The sequence below is a fragment of the Thamnophis elegans genome, chromosome 9 (genome assembly GCF_009769535.1).
Source record: "Thamnophis elegans isolate rThaEle1 chromosome 9, rThaEle1.pri, whole genome shotgun sequence".
In the NCBI taxonomy this organism is placed as follows: Eukaryota; Metazoa; Chordata; class Lepidosauria; order Squamata; family Colubridae; genus Thamnophis; species Thamnophis elegans.
This window is the reverse complement of record NC_045549.1, coordinates 72,846,420-72,868,872: the sequence shown is the minus strand read 5'-3', so window position 1 is coordinate 72,868,872 and position 22,453 is coordinate 72,846,420. Positions and strand designations below refer to the sequence as shown.

The following is a 22,453-nucleotide window of genomic DNA, read 5'->3' as shown; positions in this document are numbered from 1 at the left end:
ACAAATGCATTTGAAAAAAGAAAAGAAAGATAAATCAACAGGAACCACTTCAAAAAAGTAATAACAAAAGTGTTCACTCCCAGGAGACATTTTTGTAATAGAAAAACTACTCAAAAATGTAGAAGGCTTCTCCAGGCCCATAAAAATGCTAATGTACATTCTGGGTGATTGTCAAGTAGAAATGTTAATATCTCTTAGATTGTCTTAGATGTCGAATGTTTATTTTCTTAGCACGTAATTAACTAATTTAGCAGTAGCAATAGCAGTTAGACTTATATACCGCTTCATAGGGCTTTCAGCCCTCTCTAAGCGGCTTACAGAGTCAGCATATCGCCCCCAACAACAATCCGGGTTCTCATTTTACCCACCTTGGAAGGATGGAAGGCTGAGTCAACCCTGAGCCGGTGAGATTTGAACAGCCGAACTGCAGAACTGCAGTCAGCTGAAGTAGCCTGCAGTGCTGCATTTAACCACTGCGCCACCTCGGCTCTCTCCCTAATTTGGGATTGACGGAAAAGTCCTATAAATCTTATTAATAAATCATTGTTTAAAGGCGGTTATAAAGTTATAATATTGTGTGGGCCTGGAGAGGTGAGATAATCAGTAAATAACCTTTAGTTAACTACAATAATAACAATGAAATGTTAATGGACAATATTTAATGATACATACAGGTGTGTTACCGGGGGGGGGGGGGGAAATGCTTAGCTATCTTACTTAACCGAATTAATTTTAGAACATGTCATAAAGGTGTAATGATATTGGAGATCTATTGAAATTGCAAATGAACGCCAGTAGGTGGTTGTGTCTTCTAACATAAATGATTCTAGGTAAAAACATGTTTAAAAAATGATAACCAAATGAGAATTATGGTACAGGGATAGTAAAATACATAACTTTTCTTTCTTGACTTAAAATGTACAACATAATTCGAATGAAATATATGTAAGGACTGTGGAAGAAACGCACGGAATATATGTGTAACCAATCGATACGCTTTCAACAAGATGTAACTTAGTTGGATGATTGTACATGTATACTGCTATTTTTTTTCTTTTTTATGCATATTGAAATGGAATTATAAATACCATCAACACAAAAGGGAGTTTGCTCAGAAGCTGAAATACACCAAGTGAATTAGAGGAAGAGTGGGAAGCAGAGGAGAGAAGAAAGATAGGAAGAGAGGGACAGGAGAGAGGGTGAAGGGGGAAGATGAGGTGTATAAGGAGGAGTGGTAAGGAGAGAGAGGAGAAGGAGAAAGGAAGGGGAAGTAGACTAGAAAATGATAGAGGGAAGACAGGATGTAGAAGAGTGGGAAGCAGAGGAGAGAAGAAAGATAGGAAGAGAGGGATAGGAGAGAGGGTGAGGGGGGAAGATGAGGTGTATAAGGAGGAGTGGTAAAGGGAGAGAGGAGAAGGAGAAAGGAAGGGGAAGTGGAGTAGAAAATGATGGAGGGAAGACAGAATGAAGAAAGGGGGAGGAGAGAAGAGGAAGAAAGTGTCGGATAAGGTATAAATATGGTGTATGGAGAGCAGAAGAGCCAATAACTGGGTTTATTTTTTTTCCTTTGGTAGTTGATGTTAAGATGAATTGATGTAAGTACTTAATAATATAACTTGATATTGACTATGTAATAGTATACATGTGATTATATGCTATGAAAATGGAAAATAAAAACTTTTTATGATGAACAAGATGTAACGAAAGATGATTTTTTTTTCTTATTTTTCTTTCTTTAACTAAAACTATAAAAATTTTCTCAAAACAAAAAAAATGTAGAAAACTTCAGAATATACTCCAGATACTTTAATTAGTCCCCAGTTTTCTGGGCAACTGTTTGGCACAGTTATACAATCAGCAGCAGCAGCATACAAAATTTAGAATGGGATGGGATGGGATGGCCAGATCCAACCCCTGGGCCTTGATTTTGACCAGGGGGTGGGCTTCAAAAATTTCAGCAACGGCTTCCCTGCCCAATTGCTGGGTGGGCGTGGCCATGTGGGTGTGGCCTAGTCAGCCTCCTGCATCATGGTGGACGCAGTGATGGATTCCGTATCCTGTCGCAACCAGTACACACTACCACGCGCACCACTACTCTGTGACGCTCCAGCTACTTGGTGGAGTGTCGCGCAGGCACCGTACGCTGAGTGCACATGCGCAAAAGGCCCAGTTGGGTTAAATACTGGTAAGGAGGGCGGACAGGTGGGTGGGCCCGCTGAAGCACCGTACTGGAACGGTACCTGGTGCTCCCAGCAAGCACCAGTCCACTCGTACCGGGGTGTACCGGCTACAACCTACTACTGGGTGGGTGGGGGCATTTTCGCCTTCCCCAGGCTCTGGAGGCTTTCCTCGAGCCACTGGGAGGGTGAAAACGGACTCTCCCAGGCTTCGGAGGCCCGCTGAAGCTTCCGGGAGGTCCGCTTTTTCCCCTCCTGGAGTCTCCACGCGGGCCCTAAACTTACCTCGTATCCAAAACGGGCCGTGTGCAGACACCTAGGACGAAGGAGGGGCGGGGTGGGAGGGGCCAGCCAGGGGTGGGATTTGGAGGTTCTCCGAACCGGCCATAACGTTAGCTACGGGTTCTCCCTAACCCAGACGAACCTGTAGCAGCCGACCCCCGAGTTTGACCCCCTGCCCTATAGCAAGATCGTTGGTGTACAGCAATTTTCAAACATCTATTTCCCCAAAAGTTGCAGCCTGTTTTTTTTTTTTAAACAGTCCTGCTCTCCTACGCGATTGCTGTTAGAAAAGAGCATTTCCTCCATCCGTCTTTCAAAACAAATATCGGAAAAAGGAAATTGCAGACCTGTTTCACTTCCCCGAGGTGGACGTGATCTTTCTGTTTTTCTTCGTAGATGTTTCTCAGGATAGAAATGATCAGTTCATTCTCCTTCTGTTCATTCCTTGGCCTTATTTTCTACAAAAAAAAAAAAAAAAAGAGGAGAGCTTAATCCTTTTAGCTCAATGCATCGCCAAATTGCTGCAAACACAGGTAGGCCCAGACTTACGACAGTTCATTTAGTGACCATTCAACGTTACGCTGAGAAAGCACCGAAAAAGGGATCAGTCCTGCAGTCTGGGAAAGGTTCGAATGAGGGCTCTGCGTTGGAGGTAGAGATGTGGCCAGGGCCATCTGACAGTTATCAGCTGCCTTCAGAGTCAGACATCAGTGAGGCAGAAGAACAGCTGGAGCCTGTTCCAAGTGTGCCCATGCACAGAGCTATCAGGAGAAGGGAACATTTAAGGAACAAGGGCCAACTCGGGAGTAAGGCTACAGGCGGACAATGAATGGCCCCTCTCAGAGGAGATAAAAGAGGAGCAAAAGGGGAGTGGAGTTTTCAGGAGACAATTAGCTTGCTTAAATAGTGTGAAAATTTGTTCGTGACTCTCAGAAACTCTTTGCCAAGTATTTTCTGGTACAGTGTTTGCGTTTGGAAGATATCAGCCTGGCAGCTCTCCAAGGCTGATAAGGTCTGTGCTTGTAAATTCACCCTTGAAAGACTGTTTGCCGGGACTTTGCTGGATGTGAAGAAGAGGAATTCACATTAGCTTAATAAAAAGGGGTTTTGTCGGGACAAGGACAGTGGAGGGATTCATCCAGTTCGCACCACTTCGGGAGAACCAGTTGTAAACTTTCTGAGCAGTTTGGGGAACTGGTTGTTGGAAGAAATAATTAGGGCAGAGAGCCAGTTATTAAATTATTTGAAACCCACCACTGGACGAGGAGTCTGCTTTGTGATTTTTTGTGAAGCCTAGGCCAGGATGTAATGTTGTTTAATCCCGGGCAAGCAATTTCCATTGATTTTAATGCAACTCCTGCTAAGAGGCACAGATTAGGAATGCAACTTGGAAAACGTATTTTTCCTCCCCAGAAAAATATATGCCGTCAGTTACCTGAACCTCCTCAAAGATGGCGGCTTGCTCCTGGTTATTCAGTGCTGTTAAATGTTTTTGCAGTTCCAACTTAGTTTTAGAAGGATGCACCCCTAACAAATAAATAGATCGACATTTCAAGTCAACATTTTGGCTCAAGACTCAATATTTAATTAGGGCATCTGTGGAACCTTGTCAGCAAGCCAACTCTGACCCCCACATAATTTACAGCCCAATTATGACCCTGATCACGCCTTTTGGAGAATATTTGGTCACCCCAAATTCACAAAGTAGAATGGTGGATGGATGAAACAATTTGCTCTTTGGTCTCGTGATGATAGCAGCCAATTAAGATTTACCTTTGTTTTGGCCCCAAGACCTCCTTATCTATACAACCACCTTCTTCTTTTAAAGACCCCATAATCCCTGGAGTCTTGGGCAACTGAATGGAGCTGAGTGTTTATGGGCTGGATGCCATTCCCTGTCGCCAATGAGGAGTTTTGTTCGGCAGATCTATTCTCATTGTGCCCAGAGAGAGAAATATCTGCCTCTACCTGGGATCGAACTCACAGACTCCTGATAGTGAGGCAAGAGCTCTACCTCTAGGCCACCAGAACCCACTCATCCTTATCTATACCATGATTCAATTATATACACCCTAAAAATTAGGTTGTTTTTTTTTTTAAAAATCCTGTTGATCTATCTATCGGCTTACTCCCAAAGGTATCCAAGAAAACACACAGACAAACCTGGATAATTCTCACCTTCTATCTTTTCACAGAGTTTATGAAGAATTTGCATAGGACACCCATCGCAGAACTGCAGCTGAGTTTTGAAATTTTGATGGACGGCCGCCACACTGAAGGCCTGTTTCAAGGTCATCATGATCTCGTCCACCTAAAAGAGAGAGAGGGAGGCGGGAGAGAGAGGGAGAGAGATTGAGAGAGGAAGGATAGAAAGGATAGAGATAATGGATGGATGGATGGATGGATGGATGAGAGAAAATGGGAGGAATGGATGGATGGATGAATGGATGAATAGATGGATGATAGATGACAGATGAGGGGGAGAGAGAGAGGAGAGAGAGACAGAGGAGAGACGGGAAAGAGAGAGAGAAGAGAGAGGGGAGAGAAGAGAGGGGAGAGAGGAGAGAGAGAGAGGAGAGAGAGAGAGAAGAGAGAAGAGAGAGGAGAGAGAAGAGAGGAGAGAAAGAGAGAGAGGGAGAAGAGAGAGGAGAGAGAAGAGAGGAGAGAGAGAAAGAGAGAGATAGAAGAGAGAGTGGAGAGAGAAGAGAGAGAGAGATAGTGAAGAGAGAGAGGAGAGAGCGAGAGAGAAAGAGAGAGAGAAGAGAGAGAGAGGAGAGAAGAGTGGGGAGAGAGGAGAGAGGAGAGAGAGGAGAGAGAGGAGAGAGGAGATAAAAGAGAGAAGAGAGAGACAGTGAAAGGAGAGAGGGAGAGAGAAAGAGAGAGAAGAGAGAGAGAGGAGAGAAGAGTGGGGAGAGAGGAGAGAGGAGAGAGAGGAGAGAGAGGAGAGAGGAGATAAAAGAGAGAAGAGAGAGACAGTGAAAGGAGAGAGGGAGAGAGAAAGAGAGAGAAGAGAGAGAGAGGAGAGAAGAGTGGGGAGAGAGGAGAGAGGAGAGAGAGGGGAGAGAGAGGAGAGAGAGGAGATAAAAGAGAGAAGAGAGAGAGGAGAGAGAAGAGAGGAGAGAGAAGAGAGGAGAGAAAGGGAAGAGAGAGGAGAGAGGGAGAGAAGGAGAGCGGAGTTGGCCTTTTTTGCTGTTCTAGTCCTTTTGCCAACTTTTGAGCCATGATAGCAGAGATGGGTTCCTGCTGGTTCGGCCCGGTTCGACCAAACTGGTAGTTGTTTGGTGGCCTGCCATGTCCCTGAACCGGTTCTCCTACAGGGCTGCCATCTTTATTTTTGGTTCTGTGCATGTGCAGAACAATTGTAATTGCATACATTTATTTTTTTTTCTTTAACATTTTGCGCATGCGCAGACCTATTTCGTTGCGGAGGGCTGTCTGGTGTGTGTGCGAGCCAAGTGAGCATGCACAAAATTTTTGTGCTCACCGAACCGGCAGTAGCCCACCGGGAGCAACCCACCCCTGCATGGTAGCACAGTGGTTAGAATGCAGTATTGCAGGCTAATTTTGCCCTCTGCCAGTAGTTTGATCATAACTGGCTCAAAGGTGACTCAGCCTGCCATCCTTCCGAGGTCGGTAAAATGAGGACCCAAATGTCAACTCGCAAAGCATCCCTGGCCTGCTCTCGAGTTGCCACAGGCAAGGGGGATGGGAATCTGGCGAAGCAGCACAGCAGCCACAAACAGAAGCACATTCCAGGCATAGCTTTCTCAAGGCTGTCTCCCTGGTTACCCACAGCAGCCGGAGTAGCGTGATCTCTACAGCCCACTCTATAGCCCACGAAAGTGCTCCTTTGGAGAATGTGATTTATGACGCAACCTGGGGGAAGGGGGAAACAGGGTCATAGTTGGGCTGTAAATTACATGGGGCCAGAGTTGGCTTCACTTGGCTATGTGCTGACGTGAAGCTCTTGATAAATAACTGGATCTCTTTTGAAACTTGGCTTGAGATTCATGATTTAATGAGGGCATCTGTGGAACATTGACAGCAAGCCAGCTCTGACCCCATGTAATTTACAGCCCAATTATGACCCTGTTTGTATGACCACAATTGTTAGGGACAATATGCTGACTCTGTAAACTCTTTTAGAGACAGCTATAAAGCGGTATATAAGTCTCAGTGCTATTGCTATTTTCAAGTGCTTACCAGGGCTTCTTCTGCACACTGAAATACGTAACACACAAAATGGAATCCTCTGTTTTTGGAAGGCTCTCTGCAGATGAATCCAAAGTGATCCACGTGATGAATCCCCTGCAAGACCAATCGTTGCATCAAAATGTTTGTAGAGGAAGGGGTATAAACAGCTTTATGACTGTATGCAGGAAAACGGGAGGACTTCATTTGTAACGTCTGAATGTTGACTCATTCAAATTTCTCCTTGTTTCTAGGTTGAATCTCTCCTTGGTCAGTTTCCATCCATTATTCCTTGTCTGGCCTTCAGGGGCTTTGGAAAATAGCTTGACCCCCCTTCCTCCTCTCTGTGGCAGCCCCTCAAATATTGGAAGACTGATATCGTGTCTCCCCTGGTCCTTCTCTTCACTAGACCAGCCATGCCCAGTTCCTGCAACTGTTCTTCCTATGTTTGAGCCTCCAGTCCCCTCATCATCCTGGTTGCTCTTCTCTGCACTCTTTCTAGAGTCTCCACATCTTTTTTTATAGTGTGGTGACCAAATCTGGATGCGGTATTCCAGGTGTGCTCTTACTAAGGCTTTATAGAGTGGTGACTGACTCATATTTATGACGGTTGCAGCCTCCTGGGGGATCTCATGATCCCCTTTTGCGACCTTCTGACAAACAAAGTCAACTGGGAAGGCTGATTCACTTAACAACCGTGTTCCTAACAACTTCAGTGAAAGGCAAGAAAGGTCGTAGAATGGGGGAACATTCACTTAACAACTGCCCCCCTTAGCAACCTTGGGCTCAATTAGTAGTAACCTGTACTTACTATGTGGTTGCAAAACATGAAGTCAACAGCAAGGACATTGCTGGCAATGAAGAATAAGAGCTGAGGTGGCCCAGTGGTTAAATGCAGCACTGCAGGCTACTTCAGCTGACTGCAGTTCTGCAGTTTGGCTGTTCAAATCTCACCGGCTCAGGGTTGACTCAGCCTTCCATCCTTCCGAGGTGGGTGAAATGAGGACCCTAATTGTGGGGGTGATATGCTGACTCTGTAAACTGCTTAGAGAGGGCTGAAAGCCCTGTGAAGCGGTATATAAGTCTAACTGCTATTGCTATTGCTAATATCTTCAAGGGGTTTTGTAGAACAGTTTCATAAATCTTTATTCTAATATTCTTCAGTTTTAGCATCTCGTAAGTCTGAACTTCTTTACAGACAATAGTGCAGTGTTTCCTCAACTTTCGGTAATTCCCAGAATTCCCTAGCTAGCCAAAGGGATTCTGGAAGTTGAAGTCCACCCATCTTCACATGCCTATGAAGCCATCCAGGTCATGGATGGCCCAAAGGTGCTTTTTCAATTTTTCTTTGAAGATGTTTTGCTTCTCATCCAAGAAGCTTCTTCAGCTCTCCTTCAGAACTGAAGACGCTTCTTGGATGAGAAGCGAAAAGTCTTCGAAGAAAAACCAGAAAGTGCAGTTGATCCAACTTCCAAGTTGCTACGGTTGAGAAGGCCAGAATGGCGTTTCTGTAGAAAGATTTTTAATCGGCCCTCCCAGTTTTTTGTTATGTTTTATGTTTTTTCTTGAACAGCAGCTCTGGGATAAATCCGGTTTTAAGATGAAGGACTCTCCTGAAGTAACACAGATAATTTCTCACTGCGCTACCTTAAGAGAACGTTGTTCCCAAATCTTGTGGCAAAGCCTCCCAATGAAGAGGCCAATTGTGGCATCTATTGTGGCCCGCCAGCAGCCAGCAGAGCTGGCAGCAGAGTCAGACAGTGAGGAGGTTGGGGAGGAACATGGGCCAGTCCTGGAGGCTGGGGAAGGCAGAGGAACAGGGGGAGCCTGTTCCCAGTGCATGGGTACGCAGAGCTGCCAGAAGGCAAGAACAGTTAAGACAAAACAGGCAACTCGGGAGTAAGGCTTGGAAACAATTGGCCCCTCCCATAAGACATAAAGGAGGCGCAAAGGCACATGAGCCTTTGCAGGAAGCAAAGCAACTTCGTTCGTTTTGGTCGGTTCAAACTCTGAGAAACTCCATTTGACTCTGTGCTCCATGTGGCCTTGCAAAGCTAATTGGCAATTAAGCCTTTGGAAGCGTTTCAAGGGAGATAAAGGTGGGTGCTTATCAGCCTCACCCTGAAAGACTTTGGCAGACTTCTGTTGGACTTTTTGCAAACTATTTGGGACTCATTACGAGCTGTGAATGAACTTAATTCACAGCTGTTGAAATAAAAAGAGGGTTTTGGGGACTAAGCGTGTGCTTTTAACTGTCTCAGGAAGTCTAGATCAGGACAGCATCAGTCTTGTTTTATCAACAGAGGTTAACATGCACAGTGTAATATTTTCTTCTGTAATACAAGTTAATCATTAAATGAACCAGGAGTAGGAACAATTAGATTTTATTTCCAGCTGGCCCGCTTAAAAAACAACAACAGAGTTTGACCTTGAGGGATGACTCAGAAATATTCCCTGACAAAGTCGATGGTCATAAAGAAACTCCTTCTAATTTATGACAGATTTCCGTTAGAAATAACCATTGTGGGATTTATGCTAAAGTTTCCTTTTTTTCATTATTGGCTGCCAAACCAATTTAGCATTAGGGGATTTCCATGGAATTGCATCATTTGCATCTTTTTTTTTTTTTGGGACAATGGGGGGGGGAACAGCTTCATAAAATTGGGACGTTATTTGTTAATTGTTGAAACAAATTTCAAACCAAATTAAATAAAGGTAAAGGTTCCCCTCGCACATCTGTGCTAGTCGTTCCTGACTCTAGGGGACGCTGCTCATCTCCGTTTCAAAGCCAAAGAGCCAGTGCTGTCCGAAGACGTCTCCGTGGTCATGTGGCCGGCATGACTCAACGCCGAAAGCACACGGAACGCTGTTACCTTCCCACCAAAGGTGGTTCCTATTTTTCTACTTGCATTTTTACATGCTTTCGAACTGCTAGGTTGGCAGAAGCTGGGACAAGTCACGGGAGCTCCCTCGGTTACGCAGCGCTAGGGATTCGAACCGCCGACCTTTCTGATTGACAAGCTTAACATCTTAGCCACTGAGCCACCACAACCAAATTATAACCCCAATTGAGACCAACGTTTCGCAAGCTAAGCCAGACAGTTGTTAAGTGAATTTTCTCGCTAAGTGAATCACTGCAATTATTACCTCAGTAACACGGTTGTTAAGTGAATCGGGCTTCCCCGTTGATTTTGCTTTTGTTAGAAGGACGCAAAAGGGGATCACGTGGCCCAGGGACACAGTGTCCGTCATAAATATGAAACGGTTGCCCCAGGGCAGTGTTTCTCAACCTTGGCAACTTGAAGATGTCCGGACTTCAACTCCCAGAATTCCCCAGCCAGCGAATGGCTGGGTTTCCTGGAATTCAGGGTCTGAATTTTGATCATGTGACCATGGGAATGTGGCAACGGTCATAAGTGTGAAAAATGATCGTAAGTTACATTTTTCAGTTCCATTGTAACAGGCACTCCTCGACTTAGTGACTGCTCAAAGTTACAACAGTACTGAAAATAGTGACTTACAGTATGACCGTTTTTCACAGTTACGACCTTTGATCAAAATTCAGATTCTTGCCCACTGGTTCGTACTTATGACTGTCCCAAGGTCATGTGATCCCCTTTTTGTGACCTTCTGACCAGCAAAGTCAGTGAGGAAACCAGATTCACTTAACAAACGGCTGACTAACATATCAACTGCAGTGATTCACTTAACAACTTAACAACAGGAAATGTCGTAAAACGGGTGGTGGTGGGAAAACTTAACGTAATAAATGTCTCTCTTAATGGCAGAAATTTTGGACTTAATTGCAGTCGTAAGTCGAAGATTACCTGTATAAGATTGTAATTAATTAAATTACATTTAATTAAACAGGAAACAAAAATCCAATCATAATGATGGTGATGGTGATGATGATGATAGAGGGACGAAGTGTACAGTTTATTGATATCGCTGTTCCTGGAGATGCCAGAGTCGAAGAAAAAGTACTAGAAAAAATCAGCAAATATCGCGACATGCCCATCGAAACTACCCATTAGGGATGAAGCATGTAACAGTGATACCCATTGTCATCGGGGCACTTGGCACCATGTCCAAGAATTTTACAAGACACATCAAGAAATTGCAGCTTCCTGCAATAAATACCAGCAGAACTGCAAAAAACTGCACTACTAGAGCCGAGGTGGCGCAGTGGTTAGGGTGCAGCACTGCAGGCCACTTCAGCTGACTGTTATCTACAGTTCAGCGGTTCAAATCTCACCGGCTCAAGGTTGACTCAGCCTTCTATCCTTCCGAGGTGGGTGAAATGAGGACCCAGACTGTGGGGGCAATTTGCTGACTCAATTTGCTAAAAATCTGTAAACCGCTTAGAGAGGGCTGAAAGCCCTATGAAGCGGTATATAAGTCTAATTAATAAATAAATTAATAAATACTCAGAACACCTTATATTTTAAGAAGGTCCTTGGTTGATACCTAGGACGCTGGCAACAACCAGGATCAACCATTAGCACCAGTCAATTTGTGATGCATTTTTGAATGTTCAGTTTGCTGAGTTTCATGTTTAATGAATAAAGTAAATGATAATGATAATAATAATAGAAACTACACAGCTATGGATGAAGCATGTAACAGGGATACCCATTGTCATCGGGGCACTTGGCACCATATCCAAGAATTTTGCATCCACAAATTGCAGCTTCCTGCAATAAACACCAGCGGAACTGCAAAAAACTGCGCTGCTCGGAACATTTTATATTTTAAGAAGGTCCTTGATTGATATCTAGGACCCTGGCAGCAACCCGTATCAACCATTAGCCCCAGTCAATGGTATTTGTGACACACCCTTAAATGTTCAGTTGACTGAGTTTCATGTTTAATGAATAAAATATTATAATAATAATGATGATGATGTATGAAAACCAACAGACAGAGAAATCAATCGGAGACAAGAGAATGAAAAAAAAAAAAGAAATTCAAATACCTGGGAGCAAAAGGAAATCTCTTTAAAGCTTTTCTCAATAACAACTTTTTTGGTTTCGGGACTTATGATGTAAACTTCGGACTGCCCAATCTGAAAACGATAAAAACAGTGTCAATAGTGCAGCCCTAATATTATTCCCGTTATTGTGCTCTGCATTTTTGAGTCGGTACGCGGGAAGCATTTTGCATAAACAGGATGCAAGGAAGATGGATTTATTTAAGGCAGTATTGGGGGAAAAAAACCACAGATTTGCCTACGTCAAAACATCGATGAAGCCAATTAAACAAATGCCGCGCGATCATGCTTGGGAATGCTATGTAGAAAGTTAGCACTCACCCACTCCTCCTAGAAGAATGAAATATTTTAAGAAATATTAAAAAGGCAGAATATTATATTTCCCTGGATGAGAAATGGAGAAACATGTTTTTTTTTAGAGGCAGAAAGCAGACTCACTCTTAATAGGCCCCACCATTCTTAATAGCTCACAGCAGATGCCAGCTCTTAAGAGATAAAGAGCTTATTGAGATCTAGATAGCTCTATTCATAGGCAAAGTACTGCAGGCAGAAATCTTGTGCCCCTTTAGGCATGAAAGTTGTGTGATTTTTGACCAGTCCCTCTCTATGTCAGCCCAACTTATCACATAGGGTTGTTGTGAGCCTGTGGTGGGATTCAAATAATTTAACAACCGGTTCTCTGACCTAATAACCAGCTGGGTAGGTGTGGTTCGGTGGTCATGTGACTGGGTGGGCAGGGCCAACTCAACGTCACTCATGTCGATGGGCGCTTCGCCTTAGCTGTTACAATATCATAAGGGTTAACCGGAGAGGCAGTTTCTGTAAGCAGGGCAATAAAAATTAGTCTAGAAACAACACCAGAATGTTTCCTTCCTGCCTTCCTTACAGGATTAGCCCTGAAAAGCGGAAAGAAACAAAAGGGGATTTTTTCCAACAACCGGTTCTCCAAACTGCTTAGAAAGTTAACAACTGGTTCTCCCGAATAGGTGCACACTGGCTGAATCCCACCACTGTTGTGAGCCCAATAGGAGGGGGAAGGTGCATTGGATATGTTTGCTGCCTCCAGTTATTTGCAACACTAGTAAGAAAGATAAATAAATACATACCGTATTTTTCGGACTATAAGATGCACCGGTGTATAAGACGCACCAAGATTTCGAAGAGGTAAGTAAGAAAAAAAAGTTTCTCTCTTTCCTGGCCTCCAGCAGCACTCTGTAGGCTCCAGCAGAGCTGGGAGAAGGCAAAAACTAACCCTAACCCTAACCCTGTGAAAACTGCAAAAACAAGGGCGTTTTTGTCTTCCCCCAGCCCTGCTGACATCTGCAGAGTGCTCCTGAGGGATGAGGGAAGGCAAAAACACATCTGTTTTTGCAAAAACGAGCCGTTTTTTGCCCATTTTTCGCAGAGGAGGCTGCGGGAGGCCAAAAATGGCTGTATTGGGTGTATGACGCATCAACATTTCCACGCTCTTTTAAGGGGGGAACGGTGCGTCTTATACTCCGAAAAATACGGTAACTTCGTAGACAATTATTCATTATAGAGTTCAAAGAAGGGAGCACGGAGCATCCTTCCTTGTTTGGTTGCATCTACTCTGAAATAAGTAGGGAGCATTCACCCACACGGACGTCAGACGAGCTGCAAAATGAAATTTTACAAGACCCGCAAGAAACAAAACTGCCACGGTGTTGTTTCCCACAAGCACAGCCTCCAAATCTCCCCCCCCCCACACTCTCTTTGCATGGTTTCCAGAGGCAAACTTAATCTTAAATAGTTCCAATGGTTACCAAATTAGATGTCCGATTAATATTTTATTTTATTTTTATTTTATTTTTTGTATGTTCCCCCCTTCCTTTTTATTTGTAAGCCGCCCTGAGTCTCTTGAGAGTGGGCGGCATACAAACTCCATAAATAATAAATAAATAAATAAATAAATAAATAAATAAATAAATAATATAAATCTTTTTTTGGCCGTGGGTCGGTGCAAGAAGGCAACGTCGAAGTGGGAGCTTTAGCTATTGTACAAACTGTTTTTCAGGGCATATAAAGTGAATGGGATAAACAGACACCTGTTGGGAATATAATGGTCGTACAGGTGTGCATACCCCAAGCTGCAATTTTGGACCGCAACTGTTTGAGCCACAGGTTGCCAGGCAACTGTAGATGCCAGCGGTCGCAAGCAAGCAGACTTTGAGACATGACCTCATCATCTGTGAAACATTCTTAATGGGCCAGTTTTACCCTCCGCTGCTTAATTTTATTTTTATTATTTGTCACGTTATGCTGTCTGCTGCTTGCTAGACTACTGCATAGGGTCCCTGCCTGGATTTTCCCTTGGAATCTACCAGTGGTGGGATTCAGCCAGTTCGCAGCACTTCGGGAGAACCGGATGTTAACTTTCTGAGCAGTTTGGTCAACTGGTTGTTGGAAGAAATCATTAGGGCAGAGAACCGGTTGTTGAATTATTTGAATCCCACCACTGGAATTTACTCATCTGCCTCTTGATCTAAGATGGGAGAAGCTCCTAATTCCTAGGGGGTGGTCTGAGGAATAAGTGAAAACATTAATGGGAGATAAAATCCAGCAGGGTTTGAAAGTTTCGTAATTTTCAACTCTGTCCTAAGCGAGATCAAAATATTCTTTAGAGGAATGGTTTTCAATTTCCCTCCTCTCTCTATCAAAAATAACAGAGCTTATCCCTTTAGATGAGTCTGGTGGACTTTTATTACTTTTCAAGTTAATGATCTCATTTATAAACTCCACGGAACTTAAATTAAACATCGGGACAGAATGTGTGAACACTGCAATTGGCCAAGGAGTTATGGACTTGAGGTCAACTGTATTTTGGAATGGATTTTTTTTTTCTTGGTACCAAGGTCCCAAAGGTGCTTCCCCCCCCCCCCAAATGGCAACTGGACTTCCTTGATTTATCTCGAAGACGCTTCACTTCTCATTTAATAAGCTTCTTCTGTTCTAACTCACTGGAAGGGAAAGAAAGGATTTATACTCTCTGCAGATTAGGGGTAACGTGGTAGCAGTACTGCAACATTTGAGGGGCTGCCCTAAAGAAGAGGGAGTCAAGCTATTCTCCAAAGCTCCTGAGGACGGGGCAAGAAGCAATGGGTGGAAACTAATCAAGGAGAGAAGCAACTTAGAACTAAGGAGAAATTTCCTGACAGTGAGAAGAATTCACCACTGGAACAACATGCCTCCAGAAGTTGTGAATGCTCCAGCACTGGAAGCTTTTAAGAAGAGATTGGACAACTATTTGTCTGAAATGGTATAGGGTTTCCTGTCTAGGCAGGGGGTTGGACTAGAAGACCTCCAAGGTCCTTTCCAATTTGATTCGATTGGATTCAATTCGATTCCATTCCACTCTACTCCACTCAACTCTACTGTTACCCTTACACTACCCTTCCCTTCCATTCGTTTAAAATCAGGGCTTCCTTATTTGACCTAACCGTCCTTCCTCATAAGTAGGGGCAGTTGCCAGTTGCCCAATAAAAAAGGAAGTGTAAGGTCAGAAGTCTTCTTTATTACACCATAACCCATTTCCTTAAAACTAAAAGAAATGGTACCACCATTCCAGGAAGCAGTGGCATTGCAGAGGCGCCTTGAAAGAAGCTTCCTACTTAAGATCAACATTACCTACATTTAACCTGCCAGAGAAGACCCTCCTTCTAGGAAATCAATTTCGTTGGAATCTACTAGGATCGATGAAAGGAGGAAACATTGCTCAGTCAGTCCAATGTGAATCCTCCCCCCAGGAGGAACCATAGAATGATAGGATCCTCGGGCTGGAAGGAAGACTTGGAGGTCTCCTAGTCCCACCACCTGCCCCAAGGCATCTTCATGCCATCCCAGACAAACGATCGTCCCAATCTTTCCATGAAGACCTCCAGCGATGGAGCACCCACAGCCTTGACAAGCAAGTTCTTCTGTTGAGTGATTGTTCTCACTGCCAGGGAATTCCAGATTGGGTCTCCATCTGAGGAGCTTCCACCTCTTGCTTCTCACCCTGTCCTAGGCTGCTATGGAGAGCAAATTGATGCCTTTCAAGGATTGGAAGTTATGATCAGGTCACCCCTAAGCCTTCTCCTCCTTTGGCTAAACATTACTAGTTCCATCTGTATATATTTCATCTAGACCTGGACAGTACATGGATGGCATATCCCCCTCACCCTCCCTGTCTTCTGCTCTCCACCCATCGGTCTCTCCTTCTTGATAATCATACTGATATATTCTTGTTGTGTTCCTTTCCATTGTTTGCTTCATTGTTTATTATTTTACTTCTGTTTACATTCTTTTCATTGCTACCTTTTGATTGAGGGGTCCTTGGTGCTCTCTGAGCTTCCTTTCCTTTATTTTCATGTTCTTTTCTTTTTTCTTTCTCTCTTCTCCCTCCCCTCCCTTCCCCTCTTGTCCATTACCCTTCCCTTCCTTTCCTGTTCTGTTCTTTTTCTTTTCTCTCTTCTCTCTCCACTTCGTTTCTCTTCTCTTCCCCTCTTGTCCATTCCCCTTTCCTTCCCTTCCCTTCCTGTTCTGTTCTTTTTTCTTTATCTTTTCTCCCCTTCCCTCCTCTTCCCTTCCCTTCCCCTCTTGTCCAGTCCCCTTTCCTTCCCTTCCCTTCCTTTCCTTTCCTGTTCTTTACTTTTTTCTTTCTCTCTTCTCTCTCCCTTCCCCTTCTCTTCCCTTCCCCTCTTGTCCATTCCTCTTTCCATCCCTTCCCTTCCTGTTCTGTTCTTTTTTCTTACTCTCTTCTCTCTCCCTTCCCCTTCTCTTCTCTTCTCCTCTTGTCCATTCCCCTTTCCTTCCCTTCCTGTTCTGTTCTTTTTTATCTTTTCTCCCCTTCCCTCCTCTTCCCTTCCCTTCCCCTCTTGTCCAGTCCCCTTTCCTTCCCTTCCCTTCCTTTCCTTTCCTGTTCTTTACTTTTTTCTTTCTCTCTTCTTTCTCCCTTCCCCTTCTCTTCCCTTCCCCTCTTGTCCATTCCTCTTTCCATCCCTTCCCTTCCTGTTCTGTTCTTTTTTCTTTCTCTCTTCTCTCTCCCTTCCCCTTCTCTTCCTTTCCCCTCTTGTCCATTCCTCTTTCCATCCCTTCCCTTCCTGTTCTGTTCTTTTTTTCTTTCTCTCTTCTCTCCCTTCCCCTTCTCTTCCCTTCCCCTCTTGTCCATTCCTCTTTCCATCCCTTCCCTTCCTGTTCTGTTCTTTTTTCTTTCTCTCTTCTCTCTCCCTTCCCCTTCTCTTCCTTTCCCCTCTTGTCCATTCCCCTTCCCTTCCTTTCCTGTTTTGTATCTTTTCTTTCTCTCCTCTCCCCTTCCCTTCCCTTCCCCTCTTGTCCAGTCCCCTTTCCTTCCCTTCCCTTCCTTTCCCTTCCTGTTCTGTTCTTTTTTCTTTCTCTCTTCTCTCTCCCTTCCCCTTCTCTTCCTTTCCCCTCTTGTCCATTCCCCTTCCCTTCCTTTCCTGTTTTGTATCTTTTCTTTCTCTCCTCTCCCCTTCTCTTCCCTTCCCCTCTTGTCCATTCCTCTTTCCATCCCTTCCCTTCCTGTTCTGTTCTTTTTTCTTTCTCTCTTCTCTCTCCCTTCCCCTTCTCTTCCTTTCCCCTCTTGTCCATTCCCCTTTCCATCCCTTCCCTTCCTGTTCTGTTCTTTTTTTCTTTCTCTCTTCTCTCCCTTCCCCTTCTCTTCCCTTCCCCTCTTGTCCATTCCTCTTTCCATCCCTTCCCTTCCTGTTCTGTTCTTTTTTCTTTCTCTCTTCTCTCTCCCTTCCCCTTCTCTTCCTTTCCCCTCTTGTCCATTCCCCTTCCCTTCCTTTCCTGTTTTGTATCTTTTCTTTCTCTCCTCTCCCCTTCTCTTCCCTTCCCCTCTTGTCCATTCCCCCTTCCTTCCCTTCCTTTCTTGTTCTTTACTTTTTTCTTTTCTTTCTCTCTTCTATCTCCCCTCACCCTCTCTTCCCTTCCCTTCCCTTTTTCCATTCTCCTTCCCTTCCCTGATTTCATGCAAACTAACTTAAAGTTTGCAAAGAATGAAGAAAATGGTCACTGCAAATATAACTGGAAAGGAAACCAGATAATGGAAGACTAACTTGGTTTATTTGCTCGTATGAAAAGTGCAGAAAGATTGTGAGAATCCAGGAAAAGGAATGGCCCAGAGGGCAGAAGGTGAATCGGCTGTTAATTTATCACAGAAACTGCTACTCAGCTTAGCCTGGGGGAAAAAAAATCTTCCTGAGAAATTATTTGAAATGGCCCAAATGAACTCTGCCTTCATTAACTCACTATAAATAAGCCTGGAAAACTCCTCTTGAAACCCTCCAAGATTAGGCAGCGAGCCCAGATGAAAAGTTACAGGCCCAACGGATGATGGGTGGAATTCGACTCCAAGGATCACAAGAGGTGGGGCCCATTGGATTCTAAACCCCATCCAAAATTACCATATTTTTCAGAGTATAAGATGCACCAGAGTATAAGATGCACCAAGATTTTGAAGAGGCAAAGTAAATTAAAGGTTTTTGCACTCTGCAGACCTCCCCAAAATGGCCCATTTTTTGCCAAAACGGGCCCATTTTTTGTCAAAAAAAGGGCATGGATAGCCTTTTGGAGGCTTATAGAGTGCTCTTGGGGGTTGGGGGCAAAAATGAACAAAAAACGGGCCGGTTTTGCTCATTTTTGCCCTCCCCAACCCCCCAGGAGCACTCAGGAAACCTCATAAAGGCTATGCACGGTCATTTTTGCAAAGGGGGTGGGGTTTCAGGAGGCCAAAAAGGCTGTATTCAGTGTATAAGACGCACCCAGATTTTCATCCTCTTTTTTGAGGGAAAAGGTGCGTCTTATACTCCGAAAAATACGGTACTCCCTTCTCAAGGATCTGCAGCGTTTCAACACTTAGCAATACAGCAATGCTTAGGAACGGTCAGAAGCTTGAAAAGTTTTTAGCAACAGGTTCTCTGCCTGGTTGCTGGGTGGGTGTGGCCATGGTGGGCGTGGCCTAGTCATCCTTCTGCACCATGGCGGGGGGCAGGCGTTTTTCACCCTACCCAGGCTACGGAGGTTTTCTTCAAGCCTCCGGGAGGGCAAAAACCTGTTTTTTGTCCTCGCAGAGCCTTTGCGTGGGCCCTGCACTAACCTGGCATTCAAAACCGGCCACGTGGAGACTCCTGGGAGTGGCACAGTGTGGTTAGAGGGGTGGGCGGGGCTAGGCAGGGGTGAGATTTGTGGGTTCGCTGAACTGGGCGGATCCTTTGCTAGAGGATCGCCTGAACCTGCGCAAACCCGCAGCAGCTCAACCCTGGGAATTCTAAGCAAACAAAATCAGGCTTTTACCGTGAACAGCATAATCCGGTTCCCAGCGATATCTGTCGGCTGTACGTTTTGTCCCTGGATAAATTGACTTTTTAAGTTGAGGGAAATGGCGTCGTCTTCATCCAAGGACCTGGCCAGGCTGTTACCCTTCAGGCTCCAGGTCTGCGAGTCCCTTTTCAACGCAAAAGAAGGGAGTCCAGGCTGCGAGTAAGATTTCCTCATGGGTTTAGCGGCCTCCTCTTCGCTCACCGAAGGTTGGAAGACAGAGCGGAATTTGTCGCTGATGGAAAATCCGTGGAAGTGTTCGGCGCTGTCATTTGGACGGGACAGGCCCAGGTTTTTGGTATCACTCACATCGTTGAATTTCTCGATGCATTCATCGATGAGGGCCGGAGGGGCGTTTTTGTGCGCGACCGTCACCCGGCCGCAAAACAGCACCTCAAACTTCTTGCTAAAAGGATCTTCAGGTTGGTTCTGAAAGTCTTCTTGACGAGAGATCTTCCCTGCATGTCTGATGGTGCTGATAATCTCAGGCACCTGCAAAATATATATATATATATACAGATCAGTGGTGGGATCCACTTACCTTTCCTACAGGTTCTCAAATGTCGCGCATTACATCGGGGTGGGTGGGCGGAGCCTCCAGCAGCCGCTACTAGCGGTTCGCCCGAACCAGTAAGAACCGGCTGAAAACCACTTCTGATACAGATTCATAATATAAATATCCGTGGCACGACAAAACCGCGCTCGACTAAAGAGCGCCCGATTAAACTGCGTCGCTGATGTCATCAACAGGGCAATAACAGCGAGTGCGGAGAAAGAAGGGCGCTTTAAATAGCACTTTGAAAGCAAGCCGATTCAAGTTAAGGTAAGGGTTAGGTTTAGGGTTAGGTTTAGGGTTAGGTTAAGGGTTAGGGCTAGGTTTAGGGTTAGGTTAAGGGTTAGGGTTAGGTTTAGGGTTAGGTTAAGGGTTAGGGCTAAGTTTAGGGTTAGGTTAAGGGTTAGGGTTAGGTTTAGGCTTAGGTTAAGGGTTAGGTTTAGGGTTAGGTTTAGGTTTAGGGTTAGGTTAAGGGTTAGGTTTAGGGTTAGGTTTAGGGGTTAATTTTAGGTTTAGCGTCTACAGCGTGCTTCTGTCTCCGCGCTGTTGTCGCCCTGTGATGATGTCAGCTACGCGGTTTCGTCAAGCGCGCTTTAGTCGAGCGCGGTTTTGTGGTGGAACCTAAATATCGATTAAAATACCATATTTTTCGGACTATAAGATGCACCGGAGTATAAGACGCACAAAGATTTTGAAGAGGTAAATAAAAAACATTTTTTTGCACTTTGCAGGCCTCCCAAAGCCTCATTTTTTTTGCATAAAAACAGGGCATGCATAGGCTTTGGGAAACTTATATGGGGCTCCTTGGGTCGGTCGGGGCGAAAACGAGCAAAAAAGGGTTCATTTTTCACTCATTTTTGCCCTCCCCAGGCCCCTGGAGCACTTTGGAAGCCTCCTAAAGGCTACGCCCTACATGGCTTAGGGCCAGCGTACCTTCGAGACCACCTACTGCCACATTCCTCCCAGCGGCCAGTAAGATGCCACAGATTGGGCCTCCTTCAGATGCCGTCAGCCAGACAGTGTCAGCTGGCGGGCCCCCGGAGGAGAGCCTTCTCTGTGGCTGCTCCGACTCTTGGGAATCAGCTACCCCCAGAAATCCAAACCATACCCACTCTCATGGCCTTCAGGAAAGCTGTAAAAACTTGGCTATTCCAGCAGGCCTGGAGCTGTTGACCTCACTGTTGAGGTCCAGCCCCGATTAGAATGAATGCATGTGGTTTTTGTGATTTTAAACTGCCTTTTTTCTTGTTTTTTTCTTTCTCTTTTTTTTTCTTCTTCTTTTTTGTAAGCCGCCCGGAGTCCTTCGGGATTGGGCGGCATATAATTTTGATAATTAAATTAAATTAAATTATGCATGGCCATTTTTGCAAAGGGGGTGGGGTTTCAGAGGGTCAAAAATGCTGTATTCACTGTATAAGACGCACCCAGATTTTCACCTTCTTTTTTTTGGGGGGGGGGGAAGGTGTGCCTTATACTCCGAAAAATATGGTATATGTTTGTTTTCAAAGGGAAGGAAAACAGGAACAAAAAAAAACTACAACAGAAAAGTGAGAGAAAAGAGTGTCAGAATTGCAATTCTTGACTTTGATTCGCAGACAGATCCCTGACTCACAACCACAATCGCGCCCAAAGCTTCTGCGGCTAAGGAGGAACGGTTTTTCAGGGGATTTCCCCCCCCCAATTTTACGACTTTTCTTGCCACAGTTGTTAAGCGAATCACTGCAGGATTTCAGTTAGCAGCGAAGTTGTTGAGTGAATCCTGCTTCCTCATTGACTTGGCAATTTTGTGCGCCATTGTGGTTGCAAAGCAGTGGTGGGTTTCAAAAATTTTTCGAACCTACTCTGGGTGTGGCCTCCTTTGTGGGAGTGGCTTGCCGGCCATGTGACCTGGTGGGAGTGGCTTGCCGGCCATGTGTTTTTTCTCTCTCTCTCTCTCTTTTTCTTTCCTTTCTTTTGTCTCTCTGTCCCTTTTTTCTTTTTTTCTTTCATCTCTCTCTCACTTTTTCTTTCTTTTTTTCTTTCTTTTTTCTTTCTCTCTCTGTGTGAGTCTGTGTGTGTGTGTGTGTGTGTGTGTGTGTGTGTGTCTTTGCCTCCCTCCCTCCCTCCCTCCCTCTGTGTCTCTCTATGTGATTCTCTCTCTGTGTCTGTCTGTCTGTCTGTCTATTCTGTCTGTCTGCTCACTCTGTGTGTGTGTGTGTGTGTGTGTATGTGTGTGTATCTGTCTCCTCCAGTGGTGGGTTTCAAACATTTTTGGAAGCTCTTCTGTAGGTGTGGCCTGCTTTCCGGGTCCACTGGTGAGACCTCTTCTAACCGGTTCGGTAGATTTGACGAACCGGTTCTACCGAATAGGTGCGAACTGGTAGGAACCCACCTCTGTTGCAAAGCGAGGATTTCCTACAATAGGACAGACGGAGGAGGCTGGATTGAAAGACAAGGCTTCCCTCCCGAAGGAATAAAAAGAGGAGAAGGCCTCAAAATCACTCCTTCTGGAGAGGGGGGCCAAAAAAATCTGATTTTTGCATCTCTCTTTATCCACATTTGGGGGGGTGGGGAGGAAGGAGGGGCAAATAATAATAATAATATTTGAGGAAGAAACCTAATAAGGGCATTTAATGGATCCCAGACATATTTCAGGAGAATTAGTCAGAGGATCCCCATAAGGGAAAGAACAATGACCTAAAACTGAAACAGGAAGAATGACCTCATCCTCAGATTTGAGTCTGTGGCTCAGTTAGCCAACGTGGAGTTGAACTTTAACCAGGGTTCAACTGTTTTCTTTTTTTTTTTAAGTACTTCTGGAAAAGTAGAAGAGAACTTGTAACGGGTTTTCTGAGAAGGCTTTTCCTACGACAGGCCTCGATAGGGGTCGCCCAAAATGTGATTGTCTCCCTTTGCTTGTTTGGCCAATTATTTAGAAATTTA

The 22,453-nt window shown here is 44.8% G+C and overlaps 1 protein-coding gene across 3 annotated transcripts in view; it reads right to left on the bottom strand.

Annotated features, from left to right (window-relative positions):
* The window catches only part of TBC1D1 (TBC1 domain family member 1), a 72,689-nt gene that overhangs the window by 25,055 nt on the left and 25,181 nt on the right, over nt 1-22,453 (bottom strand). For all 3 annotated transcript variants that reach the window (XM_032224642.1, XM_032224640.1, XM_032224641.1), the window contains 6 exons: nt 18,955-19,470; nt 11,626-11,715; nt 6,663-6,767; nt 4,638-4,770; nt 3,895-3,986; nt 2,807-2,917 (listed from right to left, as the gene is read on the bottom strand). In XM_032224642.1, coding sequence (XP_032080533.1) covers nt 2,807-2,917; nt 3,895-3,986; nt 4,638-4,770; nt 6,663-6,767; nt 11,626-11,715; nt 18,955-19,470 — 1,047 coding nt within the window. The remainder of the gene's footprint in view (nt 1-2,806; nt 2,918-3,894; nt 3,987-4,637; nt 4,771-6,662; nt 6,768-11,625; nt 11,716-18,954; nt 19,471-22,453) is intronic.